General features: G+C 44.3%; 1 protein-coding gene across 1 annotated transcript; it reads right to left on the bottom strand.

The window, feature by feature from the left end:
• Positions 1-8,932: 8,932 nt before the first annotated feature.
• LOC123121139 (protein PHR1-LIKE 2) lies at positions 8,933-15,119 on the bottom strand. The gene is made up of 7 exons (XM_044541062.1): positions 14,820-15,119; positions 14,339-14,745; positions 12,000-12,076; positions 11,860-11,914; positions 9,804-9,873; positions 9,598-9,667; positions 8,933-9,419 (listed from the first exon to the last, which is right to left on the bottom strand). Exons 2-7 carry the CDS (start codon positions 14,514-14,516, stop codon positions 9,102-9,104), a joined length of 768 nt encoding a protein of 255 aa, XP_044396997.1. The 5' UTR covers positions 14,517-14,745; positions 14,820-15,119; the 3' UTR covers positions 8,933-9,101.
• Positions 15,120-16,070: the final 951 nt, after the last annotated feature.

The following is a 16,070-nucleotide window of genomic DNA, read 5'->3' as shown; positions in this document are numbered from 1 at the left end:
GGTTTAAAATCTCAGATTGCTCATCTCAAAAAATTAATAGCTGAAATTTCGGATAAGCAGGCCACCTTAGTTAATAAGATGGCCGCTAAGCCGGAATTTTTTTATGAGAATAAAGATCAAGATCTAAAAGTTATTGATGTGTCTCCTATTAAATCTTTGTTTTGCAATATGAATCTTGATAATGATGGGACTGGAGATGAGTCACCTTTACCTAGAAGGCGTTCCAAAAATTCAGAGTTTTTAGATCTTGATGCTAAAATTTGCAAAAGTGGGATTGAAGAGATCAAAACTTTAGATATTAATGAACCCACTATTTTGGATTTCAAGGAATTTAATTATGATAATTTCTCTTTGATAGATTGTATTTCCTTGTTGCAATCCGTGCTAAATTCTTCTCATGCTTATAGTCAACATAAAGCTTTTACCAAACATATCGTTGATGCTTTAATGCAATCTTATGAAGAAAAACTTGAGTTGGAAGTTTCTATCCCTAGAAAACTTTATGATGAGTGGGAACCTACTATTAAAATTAAAATTAAAGATCATGAATGCTACAGTTCACTCGGATGAACTGTTTGTGATTAGGCAACACAAAAGAAACGGCCGGCCAGATCAAGGTGTGTGCAATATACGACATGCGGTTCACTCAGATGAACTGTTTGTGTTGAGACAAGAGAACAAAAACGGTTCAATATAACAAGATGTGTGTGATACGCGGCAAACAGGTCTGTAATCAGAAATGTGTGCGAAGACCTATGCTTTGTGTGATTTGGGTGCTAGTGTTTCCACGATTCCAAAAACTTTGTGTGATTTGTTAGGTTTCCGCGAATTTGATGATTCCTCTTTAAACTTACACCTTGCCGATTCCACTATTAAGAAACCTATGGGAAGAATTAATGATGTTCTTATTGTTGCAAATAGGAATTATGTGCCCGTATATTTTATTGTTCTTAATATAGATTGCAATCCTTCATGTCCTATTATTCTTGGTAGACCTTTCCTTAGAACGATTGGTGCAATTATTGATATGAAGGAAGGGAATATTAGATTCCAATTTCCGTTAAGGAAAGGCTTGGAACACTTCCCTAGAAAGAAAATAAAATTACCTTATGAATCTATTATGAGAGCCACTTATGGATTGCCTACCAAAGATGATAATACCTAGATCTATCCTTGCTTTTATGCCTAGCTAGGGGCGTTAAACGATAGCGCTTGTTGGGAGGCAACCCAATTTTATTTTTAGTTTTTTGCTTTTTGCTTCTGTTTAGGAATAAATATTTGATCTAGCCTCTGGTTAGATTTGTTTTTATGTTTTAATTAGTGTTTGTGCCAAGTTAAACCTATACGATCTTCTTGGATGATAGTTATTTGATCTTGCTGAAAATTCCAGAAACTTTCTGTTCACGAAAACAATTTTTAAAAATCACCAGAACGTGATAAAATACTGATTCCAATTGCAGTAGATCAATAAAAAAAATTCTAGGTCGTCCTATTTTGGTAGAATTTTTTGAGTTCCAGAAGTTTGCGTTAGTTACAGATTACTACAGGCTGTTCAGTTTTTGACAGATTCTGTTTTTCGTGTGTTGTTTGCTTATTTTGATGAATCTATGGCTAGTAAAAGAGTTTATAAACCATAGAGAAGTTGGAATACAGTAGGTTTAACACCAATATAAATAAAGAATGAGTTCATTACAGTACCTTGAAGTGGTGTTTTGTTTTCTTTCGCTAACGGAGCTCATGAGATTTTCTGTTAAGTTTTGTGTTGTGAAGTTTTCAAGTTTTGGGTAAAAGATTTGATGGATTATGGAACAAGGAGTGGCAAGAGCCTAAGCTTGGGGATACCCATGGCACCCCAAGATAATCTAAGGACACCTAAAAGCCAAAGCTTGGGGATGCCCCGGAAGGCATCCCCTTTTTCGTCTTCGTCCATCGGTAACTTTACTTGGAGCTATATTTTTATTCACCACATGATATGTGTTTTGCTTGGAGAGTCTTGTATGATTTGAGTCTTTGTTTGTTAGTTTGCCACAATCATCCTTGCTGTACACACCTTTTGAGAGAGACACACTTGATTCGGAATTTATTAGAATACTCTATGTGCTTCACTTATATCTTTTGAGCTATATAGTTTTTGCTCTAGTGCTTCACTTATATCTTTTAGAGCACGGTGGTGGATTTGTTTTATAGAAACTATTGTTCTCTCATGCTTCACTTATATTATTTTGAGAGTCCTACAAAACAGCATGGTAATTTGCTTTAATTATGATAGGCATCCAAGATTAGTATTTTTTTCTTCATATGAGTGTGTTGAATACTATGAGAAGTTTGATGCTTGATAATTGTTTTGAGATATGAAGATGGTGATATTAGTGTCATGCTAGTTGAGTAGTTGTGAATTTGAGAAATACTTGTGTTAAAGTTTGTGATTCACGTAGCATGCACATATGGTGAACCGTTATGTGATGAAGTCGGAGAATGATTTATTTATTGATTGTCTTCCTTATGAGTGGCGGTCGGGGACGAGCGATGGTATTTTCCTACCAATCTATCCCCCTAGGAGCATGCGTGTAATACTTTGGTTTGATAACTTGTAGATTTTTGCAACAAGTATGTGAGTTCTTTATGACTAATGTTGAGTCCATGGATTATACGCACTCTCATCCTTCCACAATTGCTAGCCTCTCTAATACCGCGCACTTTTCGCCGGTATCATACACCCACCATATACCTTCCTCAAAACAGCCACCATACCTACCTATTATGGCATTTCCATAGCCATTCCGAGATATATTGCCATGCAACTTACCACCGTTCTGTTTACTATGACATGCTTCATCATTGTCATATTGCTTTGCATGATCATGTAGTTGACATCATATTTGTGGCAAAGCCACCGTTCATAATTTTCTCATACATGTCACTCTTGATTCATTGCATATCCCGGTACACTGCCGGAGGCATCCACATAGAGTCATATTTTGTTCTAAGTTTTGAGTTGTATAAAGGAAATAAAAGTGTGATGATCATCATTATTAGAGCATTGTCCCAAGTGAGGAAAGGATGATGGAGACTATGATTCCCCCATAAGTCGGGATGAGACTCCGGACTAAAAAAAAAAAGAAAGGCCATAAAAAGAAGAAGAGAAAAGGCCAAAGAAAAAAAATGAGAGAAAAAGAGAGAAGGGAGAATGCTACTATCCTTTTACCACACTTGTGCTTCAAAGTAGCACCATGATCTTCATGATAGAGAGTCTCCTATGATATCACTTTCCTATACTAGTGGGAAATTTTCATTATAGAACTTGGCTTGTATATTCCAATGATGGGCTTCCTGAAAATGCCCTAGGTCTTTGTGAGCAAGCGAGTTGGATGCACACCCACTTAGTTTCTTTTGTTGAGTTTTCATATACTTATAGCTCTAGCGCATCCGTTGCATGGCAATCCCTACTCACTCACATTGATACCTATTAATGGGCATCTCCATAGCCCATTGATATGCCTAGTTGATGTGAGACTATCTTCTCCTTTTTTGTCTTCTCCACAACCACCATTCTATTCCACATATAGTGCTATGTCCTTGGCTCATGCTCATGTATTGCGTGAAGATTGAAAAGTTTGAGAACACCAAAATTATGAAACAATTGCTTGGCTTGTCATCGGGGTTGTGCATGATTAAATACTTTGTGTGATGAAGATAGAGCATAGCCAGACTATATGATTTTGTAGGGATAACTTTATTTGGCCATGTTATTTTGAGAAGACATAATTGCTTAGTTAGTATGCTCGAAGTATTATTATTTTTATGTCAATATTAAACTTTTCTCTTGAATCTTTTGGATCTGAACATTCATACCACAATTAAGAGAATTACATTGAAAATTATGCCAAGTAGCATTCCACATCAAAAATTCTGTTTTTATCATTTACCTACTCGAGGACGAGCAGGAATTAAGCTTGGGGATGCTTGATACGTCTCCAACGTATCTATAATTTTTTATTATTCCATGCTATATTATATTCTGTTTTGGATGTTTAATGGGCTTTATTATACACTTTTATATTATTTTTGGGACTAACCTATTAACCAGAGGCCCAGCCCAAATTGTTGTTTTTGCCTATTTCAGTGTTTCGCAGAGAAAGAATATCAAACGGAGTCCAAACGGAATGAGCCACCTGTGTGCAAAGCACGTCGGTAGAACCAGTCTCGCGTAAGCATACGCGTAATGTCGGTCCGGGCCGCTTCATCCAACAATACCGCCGAATCAAAGTATGACATGCTGGTAAGCAGTATGACTATTATCACCCACAACTCTTTGTGTTCTACTCATGCATATAACATCTACGCATAGACCTGGCTCGGATGCCACTATTGGGGAACACAGTAATTTAAAAAAAAATCCTACGCACACGCAAGATCCATCTAGGTGATGCATAACAACGAGAGGGGAGAGTATTGTCCACGTACCCTCGTAGACCGAAAGCGGAAGCGTTATGACAACGCGGTTGATGTAGTCGTACGTCTTCACGATCCGACCGATCCTAGTACCAAAATTACGGCACCTCCGCGATCTGCACACGTTCAGCTCGGTGACGTCCCACGAACTCTAGATCCAGCTGAGTGTCGAGGGAGAGCTTCTTCAGCACAACGGTGTGATGACGGTGATGATGTAGTTACCGACGCAGGACTTCGCCTAAGCACTACAACGATATGACCGAGGTGGAAATCTGTGGAGGGGGGGAACCGCACATGGCTAAACAATCAACTTGTGTGTCTATGGGGTGCCCCCTCCCCCGTATATAAAGGAGTGGAGGAGGGGAGGGCCGGCCCTCTCTATGGCGCGCCCTAGGGGAGTCCTACTCCCACCAGGAGTAGGATTCCCCCCTTCCCTAGTTGGAGTAGGAGAGGAAGGAAGGAGGAGAGAGGGAGAAGGAAAGGGGGGGCCTTCCCAATTCGGATTGGGCTTGGGGAGGGGCGCCCCCACCTTGGCCGCCTTCTCCTCTCTCCCACTAAGGCCCATATACTCCCCGGGGGGTTCCGGTAACCTCACGGTACTCCGGTAAATGCCTGAACTCACTTGGAACCATTCCGATGTCCAAACATAGCCATCCAATATATTGATCTTTATGTCTCGACCATTTCGAGACTCTCGTCATGCCCGTGATCATATCCGGGACTCCGAACAACCTTCGGTACATCAAAACACATAAACTCATAATACCGATCGTCACCGAACGTTAAGCGTGCGGACCTTATGGGTTCGAGAACTATGTAGACATGACCGAGTCTCATCTCCGGTCAATAACCAATAGCGGAACCTGGATGCTCATATTGGTTCCTACATATTCTACGAAGAACTTTATCGGTCAAACCGCATAACAACATACGTTGTTCCCTTTGTCATCGGTATGTTAGTTGCCCGAGATTCGATCGTCGGCATCTCAATACCTAGTTCAATCTTGTTACCGGCAAGTCTCTTTACTCGTTTCCGTAATGCATCATCCCGCAACTAACTCATTAGTCACATTGCTTGCAAGGCTTATAGTGATGTGCATTACCGAGAGGGCCCAGAGATACCTCTCCGACAATCGGAGTGACAAATCCTAATCTCGATCTATGCCAACTCAACAAACACCATCGGAGACACCTGCAGAGCATCTTTATAATCACCCAGTTACGTTGTGACGTTTGATAGCACACAAAGTGTTCCTACGGTATTCGGGAGTTGCGTAATCTCATAGTCATAGGAACATGTATAAGTCATGAAGAAAGCAATAGAAACAAACTAAACGATCAAGTGCTAAGCTAACGGAATGGGTCAAGTCAATCACATCATTCTCTAATGATGTGATCCCGTTAATCAAATGACAACTCATGTCTATGGCTAGGAAACTTAACCATCTTTGATTCGACGAGCTAGTCAAGTAGAGGCATACTAGTGACACTCTGTTTGTCTATGTATTCACACATGTACTAAGTTTCCGGTTAATACAATTCTAGCATGAATAACAAACATTTATCATGATATAAGGAAATATAAATAACAACTTTATTATTGCCTCTATGATCAGTGAAACCGGGCATTGATCATAACAATGCCCAACTAAATTCTGCCATGATCAGTGCACCATTGCTATGATTAGTGCATCATTGCCTGTTGCACTGCTCATTGGCAATTCTATGATGCGCTGGTTACTTACTGTCATCCACTGAACTGACAAGATCGTGAAGACGGAGTGAGACACCGCCGATTGAGGGGCGCATGTTGTCGCTAGCGTCGAGGCGGCCGAGGACATCATCCCGGGGACCAATGGATCAAGAGGGTGGATGTGCTGGGTAGGATAGCGGATATGAGCAAGCCATTGGGGCTTGGCCACAAGGGGCATGACAACCACTCAGGTTCTACGTTCCCATAAAGGGTGTCGAGAACATTGCCATGCTTCTCATCCCCGAGGCCTTCTGGCCGGTGATGAAGCAGTGGCTCGTCCTGAAGCATCCTCGCATCCACATGTTGTCTGCCAACAAATGGTGCGAGTTCTGGGTCCAAGTCCAAATCTTCCAAGAGGGACTTAGACTACTTCCCAGAAGCACAAGATAATCCCCTGCGATCTGCTTGGCCTTAGGTTGTCGGGCCTGGGCTTTAGGGTGCAAATTTACAGCTCCAACACCTCCACCATATGCAGGGTCAGGTGCACCAGGCACTGCTGTCAGGGCGACATCAGTCATGCTCTTCCTCCGGTCGAGTTGTTTAATAGCGTGCTAATGACAAGGAGTAGTGTCAATTGTGTTGTTGTTCATACATGATGTTTGATGTGAAGTTTTATGTATTTGAGTGGTAAGTCCACCATATTTGAAAGAGGTGAGCAGAACAGCTGCATGCACACAACCAATTAACCAACCGCCATGGTTTGCATCTGCTCTCCCTAAAACACAAATGCAGGTCACCAAATAACAGGCATAATCTGGTCAATGATGCAATGAAGGCAACCAAACTACATGCAGAACATGGTTTTTAGTTTGCATTTACTCAGCCAAGCTCCATTGAGTCACACATGCAGGGGGGACGGTGCACGCAACCAAACACGCCGGGAGGAGCACCAACTATGCAGCTGCCCACAATCCAAGTTGGCTAACACGTTGAGATTCTGAGTGAGAATGCGCGGTACATAACATTTTTTTTAAAGGAGGATATACCCTCGGCCTCTGCAATCTGAACGATGCATGCAACCATTTTATTAATTATTCACAAAGACCATGCAAAGTAATACATCAGTAGGCTTGAAGCCACCATCTAGGCAACCCTTGTTACTACTCCTATCCCCTTGATGAAGGTATGCCGACTGTCCGAGCCTAATACCAAACAGACATCGCACCAAAGCTTAACATCTAAAGCCGGATTCCTAGCCCAGCCACATACCAGTACTGGGTCACACACCGGTCCGGCGCACTCTCGGAGGCTGCTGCCGCCATCTTTCACCGGTCCATCTCCAGAGCAGGAACTGACACATCGACCTTGCCTGGCCTGTCGTCGACGCCACCATGGCGCCAGACGACTCCACCATCCTGCACGTATCCGTCCACACGCGCCCGTCGCCGAACCTCCGCAGCGCCATGCCGCCGGGATCCGCCGTCAGCCTCGCGGTAGATGTAACACCACTCCTCCTCTTGTCCCCTCCAGCTAGCACTTGCTCCAAAACGATGCCCCCAGGAGGGACAACGGCATCGAAGGTGCCATCATCGCCCGATCCGGTAGACCCAGATCTAGGGCTTCCTCCGGAGCATCACGAGTGGGGAGCCACGACCTGCAATAACGATGCCTCGAGAAGGGAACGACGTCACACACGCCGCCATCATCATCCGCCAATAACCGTAGTCGGCGCGATTTTCACCGGATCTCGCGTCACCCCGATCTCGCAGCTGGGTAGAGCAGAACGGAGCCTCGCCGTGGAGACGAGGGCCGCCATTGGCGCGCCGGCAAGGAGCCTCCAGCCGCCCCTCACCGGTCCTCCTCGCGCCACCGGCCGGCCAAGGCCATACCATGACGGTTCTGGGCAGGACGCCAGATCCGCAGCCATCGATGCCCCCCATCTGCACTCAGCCGCCGCCACCCAATCTCAGGTCACCGCCGGCCATGGAGACTTCGATCGCCGCCGCGCAGCAGGGGCACCGCCTTGACTACCGCCCCCGGCCTCCCCGCATGAAACACCTCCTCCGCCTCACAAGGGATGCCGTGACGCCCGCCCGCCCTGGATCAGCGCTGGGCCCGTCGCTACGGCGGCCCTTGCCGGCGGCAGCGGCGGTTGGGGATGGAACCTGAACCTGCACCTGCTGAATGCTGTGAGCTCTCTCTCAATGCGCTTGCGCCTTGCGGGCATTGGTTGTCGATTCAGATCAGGTGATGCTGACTCTCGTTCATTCAGGCCGTAGTCACATTTCTTTGCTCAGCACCGCCTGTCCGAGTATCTGTTTTCTGAGAGTGTGATTGGTTCTACCTCCTAGCATTTGTTACTTGCCTCTATGGAACAAAGGTCGAATTGGATTCAAAAGTCATTCTTAAACATTGGCCGAGGATTTCTCGACCCCAAAGCACGCCCTCCGTCCCAAAATGTAAGAAGTTTTTTTACACTAGCTATGATAGTGTAAAACAAGTATTACATTTTGGAATAGAGGGAGTAGTAGATTAGCCCGCAAGTCGGGTCCCGCAGGGTGCACAAAAGAGCCAAGCTCTGCACTCAAAACTGAAGCAAATGATGCGGCAGGAACACCAGAGTGCTTACATGCGCAGGCAAGGCACACATTTGTACATGTGATCTTGGAAATGTGGTAAATGGATATATGTGGTTACTATTAGGATCATAATAATGCCATGATATAAATAATAAAAACAGTGACATATCAATCAAGGCACTTGACTAGCAGCACATTAGGCATTATATATATAAACATAGGTCGACGATTAATCGATAAAAAACCTTGCTTCTTGGCATGCAGTGGCAAGAGAAACAAGAGTCAGTTTACAGATTGGCGTCAGTTTACAGATTGGCCGAGATTCGACATGTCTACAGCAGACGATTAAGCTAACTTTTCCACCCAGATTTTTGGACTCAGCAGGATGACTTGCGTTTGAACTCGGGTGACCTCTGGAGAAGCAGCTGGCCTTCCATGCCCGAGGGAGAAGGCTTGCCCCCTGGGCTGTGCATGTTGATCGAGCTGACGGAGAGCTGGTGGAACACGGAGGAGCTCAGCGCGTCGGTGGCGGTGCCGCACATGATACCGCCGGAGGACAGCTCCGGGAGGCTCTGGTCGGAGACGCTGAAGCCGCTCGAGGCGAACTGCTCTGAGACGATCTTGCAGGCCTTCTCCAGCAGGGTGTTGATGTACGTCGTGTACGCGTCCATCCTGATGTCCACATGCTTCTGAACCTGATTATTTATGGTGGAAACCGAAAAGGCGGTCAGGTGTCGTGTAATGGACATCTCATTCCTACTTCAACGCTTAACCTACTCCAACCTTAAGCATTGCAAACAAATTCTTCTTGTCTGGCAGCACACAGGAGACAAGAAAAACTAAGAATATGATGGATGAAGCAGTCAAAGTTACCTCCACTTGTTCATGCAGGCTTCGTTGCATCTCCATCTGTGCTCTCAGGGCTTCTTTAACTTCTTGGCTTCTGCAGCGAGTGATTATAAAGTTTGTAAGCATGTAGCTCTTTCAGATAGCACTATCAAAGTATATATCGTAAATGTAGTCATATTCTTCCACAAAAAAAAAGGCATGAAGGACAAGGAGTAGCTCGTGGAATTTACTCTTTCGCATCTTGAGTAGAAACTCTGGGAGACAGGCTCATTCCACCTTGAGCATCAAGAAGGTAGGACCCTGCAAATTGGGGAAACCAGGGAAGGCAGACACAGAACTGAAGTCAGAAATGACATGACCTAAAAGAAATTTTCCAGAGGTTTTCTATCAGAAATGGCAAGACCTAATAGAATTTTTCAAGAGATTTTTTAGGTCAGAACTATAGATGTGCATACTAGTCCTGAATTTCTTCATAAAATCATTGCAAAACTTATGGTTCATATTTACCTACAATTTGACATACGATAGTCATTTGTTATTCTTGTGAAGTTACTGGTGATTGACAAGAAGAAATCATACTACAAACTGCATTAATCAGTGCGTGTGGGATAAGTAGTGCTACTACACGCAAGACAGATGCATCCTAAAGATGCAAGGACACAACAAATGAGCGACGAGCTGAGAGACTGACAGCACTGTTGATTTATAACCTTTAAAAACATTAAAATTTAAATGACCAGATCTTATCATTAAACAGCGACGAGCTAAAAACGAGACAATAGAAGTGCATTAAACAAGACTTCTCTTCTCATTTGCAACCTTTAAAACTTAAATGACCAGATCTTATCTAACTGTTGATTTATCTATACTACTATATAGTGTAGCAATTTTGAAAGTTTGAATCCAAACATCAGAATGCAATTTCTACCGTTGATTGGACTCAGCCGAGGGCCTAGGATGCTGGGATTCACAGCTACAGTAGTAAGCTCGTTTCTCCAAGTCGTTCTAGAAACATCCGTGAATCAGCCCTGAACCCTTTCCGTCCCTAAAATAAAAGCAATAGCCCTTTCCATGCCCCCCCTTCTTACCATCACACAATAGACATGAACAGCCGTATGTGGTGAGCAGTTCGATGGAATCGCATCTACAGCCAGTGCCGTATAGCGTGAGGCTGGTGTAGCGTACATAATTCAACACATACATGGCAATCTCGGTTTACATGTGGGAACATGTGATGCATGTGAAGCTAACTAGTATGTGTAGTATATATTCTATCTGAACCCTTGTGTTCAGTTTGTCTTATGCATTGTGTTGGCCTATCGCTAAAAACTCATGCGAACTTAACTTGCTTCTCCTTTTAATGAAAAGATGTGCAGCTGCTTTTTGCACATTCTCCAAAAACATCGGGCAGCTCAGAGCCGCATCCACATATATGCATGTATCATGTCATGGCTGGTACAACAGAAACCAAAGCAGTACCAATACTAGAATGGAGTTACAAAGATTCAATAAAGAAAGCGTAACTGCAGTGGGAAAGTGCAACTCTAGGATATACCCAAAACACCTAACTTAATTTTCAAACATTTGCATGTGAACTTGTCAACACAATATTATGCTGCAATAAGCAACAATGTAAACAGACACTAAAGTTGCTATTGCTAACCAAGCAAGATCAAGTTCCAAGTTTTTCCCTCTTTAATTGCATGTAGATACAAAATCAAGATGTGATAAACCAATTCATATTTTTTGTTAAAAGGAACTCTGCCTGGGGGTGAAGGCCACTGGGGCATTTTACCATCGCTCTATCAACGCATTCACAACCAATTCATATTAAAGTAGTTATGGCAAGTGCATAGCTGCAGATAATGGCTGCTTAACTGTATTACCGGCAATGTACGCACATCACAGACACTAATTCTTTCAAATGCACAACGATAACAATCCAAAACTTTCTGCTACAATACACACCAAAATTTTGCTATAGTTGATGCAATATTGTGTCAAGTGAAAAAATAAATACACCCATCTATACAAAAATTCTCCCTCACTCGTCAGTCCCCACTCTCTTCCTTCCACAGATCTTTCCCAACGAAGAGATGTGCATCATAAGCAACCAAACAGACATTAGTCTAGGCTGCCTGCCATCACCAAACCTGGAAACTCCCACCAATCCTAACCTTTCAAGAAGTTTGCACTAAGGGGTTCTTTGCAACATACGCTGAATCTGGTCCAAACTGATTAATCAACAGAAACACTGAGATCAGTGGACTGCTTTATATTACTTACCATCTTTAGATTGCTCCGGCGTCTCCTTCCCAGTTTGTTTTCCCATTCTGTATTTCTGGTCGTAAGAATAAAAGAGCAAACACAAAATAAAACAGCTGTATTCAAGATATAGTAAGAAGCATGTATGTATGCAGAAGTACCTGAAGATGACTCTTCAAGTGGAAAAGCGTTAGTCCCTTTACACCCATTGTCCTTAAGATAGTTTTTGGTGTTGCTTCTGCAAGAGAAACCATGCATTTAACTACTATATTCAAAGGTGTATTAAAAAAAGGTCATTAGCGAGATAGTAGGTTACAGTGATAGCATTCAACTAATACAAAATGGAAATTTCGGGTTCTAACATGGTTGGACTATAATTTGGCATTTACAAGCATATGGATATCATGCAAGCAGAGATCGTCGTGCCCCAGGAACCAAGATTCAAAACAATGGAATGCAACAAATAATTGCTCATATTTGCTTTCTGGTTATGATCATTATTACTATCATTGGAATAAAATGCTCATTATTATTGTCAGCTAAACAGAACTTTAATTTGTAACCTTTTGACATTTACATAAGGCTTTCCTGACCAGGTAACTAGCCGACTTGAGAAAAATAGTCACAGAAATCATACTTAACATTTACCTGAATTATAATTTTTAATAAAAAGTCAGTATTTAGAAGAAAAGGGTAAAAAGGAAAAGCTGACCTTTCACAGAAAAAGCAACATTAACAATCACAATTTGCAATTACCCCCCAAAACCCGGGCAATTGACTATAATGGTTTAAAGCAATTGAAACCAAATAAAATAGCATAAGGGTACCCAAGAGGCTAAGAGAGTGAAGAAAAAGACCCACTTCGTAAACCACCTTTCTGCTATTACCACACAACTTCCAATGCCACACACACGCACGCACACACTGACAACGAACATTATCATCAAGATATGGTGCATCATGACTAGCCATCACATGACTACAATTTACCACCATGACTATCATCCATGATCGTTACTCTGCCAAGTTTCTAAATACTTCTAAATATCAACCGATACAATTAATGTATTGTCCAATATTTCTTTTTTCTTTCGAGAACATGCAAGCCACTGCATGTATATCCATTAGATAGAAAGAAAGATGTCCGATATTTCAGTACTGGTGATAACGATACCAAATCAACTATACAACAACAACAACAACAACAACAAAGCCTTTAGTCCCAAACAAGTTGGGGTAGGCTAGAGTTGAAACCCATAAGATCTCGCAACCAACTCATGGTTCTGGCACATGGATAGCTAGCTTCCAGGCACCCCTGTCCATGGCCTGATATGGATGATATTTTGACTGATATTTCGGTCGGCATTGGCCAATATGCACGTGACAGGTCATTTTTATCCAGAAAAAATATACACGTACAACTTCATCAGATTATTAAATTAATGTGCAATTTATGTAATGGCGTGTCTATAACGTTTTACCATCACAATAAAGATTTGACGAGTGCCTATTTGGCCATTTCTTACGCAAACTACCAAAAACCTTTATTTATACACTCAATATGCTCAAGTGTGTTTATTATATCTACTATTTATGTGGGAGTGGCATGACATAAACACAAATAACTCAACAGATGTGAACATTTTTGTTTCGATACGCCTACACATCATCCGATAATATCGCTCGACATCCGATATTGCCAAGGTCGAACTGATATGAACCCGATATCCGATATTTGGAAGCTTGTCCATAGCTGCCTATTTTTTTTAAAGTCTGAGCTGATGCAAGCAACAAATATGACCTTATCCGAGCACAAATAAACTGAAATAACGACCATAACTCCAGACATCGTTAAAGAAAAGCAAAAGTTGCCCTGTTTCGCCTACCGATCCTTGCATCCCCAATAAGCAAGCCCCTGAGAGCGCAGAGACTTCTTTCCTTATTCAATGGATCATCGACATTTCTCTCTAGAGAGTATAATCAAATTGTCTGGTTCCTGCAGCGTGCTGGAAACCAAGATCAGACAAAATGACCTTTTCATCAGAACCAAAAGCCTCAAACTGTACTAAGTAAGACCAACCACATAGCCCTCGCAACGCAAGACGCATCTCTTCCCAGCTCAAAGGCAATCAAAATCTGCCATGAGTAGACCAATACCAAATCCAAGGGCGTGCTGAATCCTAAGCGCAAATGAACCGCTCCTTGTCCAACATCGCGCATTTCAGCGAAGTGTTGTTGTTCCAGGTAACAAAGATCCAAACTTTGATCCAGACTTCCCTAAAACTTGAGCACAGACACCGCCAATGGCTCAAATCCTTGGTCCCAAACCAGCAAGTGGCCTCACATGCCGTGCTCGAGTGAAAGCGCACGGTCGCACCAACCAAGAAAGAGAACCCCCACCCAGCAAGCACGCATTGCCCTCCAATGGCCATGCTTGACGAACCGGAGGGACGGAGGGTGGAGGAAAAATGGGGGAGGGGGGAAGGGGGGAGCGTCTCACTCTCGGGCCCGCCGAGCTGGGCGACGGCGTCGACGAAGCGCTCGTGGAGGTCGGCCGTCCAGCGGAGGCGGGGCTTGGGGTCCGCCGTGAGCACGAGGCTGGGGGCGCCGCCGGAGCGCGGCACCTCGCCGGGCCCGGGGCCGTCCGTGCGGTGGTGGATCAGGCCAGGGGGGAACATCTCCTCCTCCTGCTCCTCTCCAGCCAAGAAGGGAGGCGGAGGTGGAGGTGGGGGTGGAGAGGGACAGAGACCTTCTCCTCCTTCGTCCCCAAAAGCGAAGGATCCAACGAAAAGTTCCTCGCCTTTCTCTCTCCTGTTTCCCCCTTCTCTTCTGCGGCCTTTTTCCAGTGGTGGTTTGTTCCCCTCGCCCCCCCTCTCTCTAGCTCGCCCAGTGATTTGTGAAGCCCTCCTGCACATAACAATGGTGATTAGCGCAGATCAATGTCATTTTCTACTGTTCTTAGATTAACACACCCAACTTACTTCCGGTGTTAAATTATCTCGCCAATATCATCTTTTCTTCACCGATTGAACTGAAGTTCCAGAGAGAAATGAAGAACTTGTACTGCTCATTTACTGCCAGGAGAAGAACGGATGATGAGCCCCTGGTTGCTGGTGCCGCTGCGCCGCAATGATTGGCGCATTGAATTTTCAGCAGCTCCCTCTGGCCTCTCGATCTGTCGCTGTGCGTGTTTGGTGAAGGGCAAATTGGCAACTGGGTTTAGTTTACTCTGGTTTTTCGCTTCCTTAAAGTAAAAGCTAGTGGATGGACGCTAGCTAGCTCTGCTCATGCGAGGACCCAACGCCGGAACAGACCACTGGCTGCATCTGCTCCATTTGTTTATTTTCCCCCACTTCTGTGATGCGTGCCATAAAAAATCCTGCCTTGCACATGCTCGTGTCTGCGCCCGGACGTCATGCGCGCTTCCGCTTCCGCGCCTGGAAATCCAGTCCTGGAAAGTTAATTTCATTTCTAGCTGCTTGTGGAACAGCCGGTGGTCAGTTGATATATTATAAGAAGTTGTTGATTGATTAACGCGTTTGGGAAGAGAAAAACATGAAAAAGGCATCTTGAGTGTACTTACTTGGTTGACTAAATTTGGGGTGTCTTCAAGGCAAGAGAAAGGAGGGTAAGGGCAACTCCAACGCCGGTCCATGTCTGTTCGTTTGGGCGGCACGGTGAGTGAATTGCAAAAAAACCACCACATTTGAAGTTCAAGCATCAATTTGCCACCACATTTCTAGCGCGTCCCAAAAATCCACCACTTTTCTTGTAAATTTTTCCAATAAAAACAAATGACCGGTTTGCCGCAGTTAACACGATTTCTGACAGGACTGGCCCACCCGTCAGGTGCCACTTGGACGAGGCCAGACGGCGAGTGGGTTGACGGCCGTTAGGGCACGCGCGTGGTCAAAGCGGTCGCCGCTCTGTCTTCTTGGCCCATTCTCCCCTCTTTCCCCCGTCTCTCTCTCTCTGTCCTGCGATGGCGGCGGTGGCTAAACCTAGCGGCGGCGGCGGCGAGTCAGCAGGCGGCGGAGGGACTGGAGGCGAATGGTGACGGGTTCTCGGAGGTAGACAACTGGCTCGGCAGCAGTAGCTTGCCGACGCAGCGGGCTCCTTCACCGGAGCGATCCCCTTCGCCCCCCTCGCCGCCGGAGTGGGACCTTGAGCGTCGTGCGGCAGCGGCCCTAGCACGCAAGATCAGGGCTTCCGGCGTGGGAGAAGGCCATCAG

Source organism: Triticum aestivum, chromosome 5D (genome assembly GCF_018294505.1).
Source record: "Triticum aestivum cultivar Chinese Spring chromosome 5D, IWGSC CS RefSeq v2.1, whole genome shotgun sequence".
In the NCBI taxonomy this organism is placed as follows: Eukaryota; Viridiplantae; Streptophyta; class Magnoliopsida; order Poales; family Poaceae; genus Triticum; species Triticum aestivum.
Note: the sequence above shows the minus strand (reverse complement) of the source record. Positions and strands in the feature narration are given on the sequence as shown.

Bases quoted from the DNA above. Each gene is read 5' to 3' on its own strand.
- LOC123121139 (XM_044541062.1), bottom strand. From the start codon at position 14,516: ATGTTCCCCCCTGGCCTGATCCACCACCGCACGGACGGCCCCGGGCCC. The intron at 12,077-14,338 runs GTGAGACGCTCC...TTTCTCTTGCAG, and splicing joins CCAGCTCGGCGGGCCCGAGA to AAGCAACACCAAAAACTATC. The intron at 9,668-9,803 runs GTAAATTCCACG...CACTCGCTGCAG, and splicing joins TCTACTCAAGATGCGAAAGA to AAGCCAAGAAGTTAAAGAAG.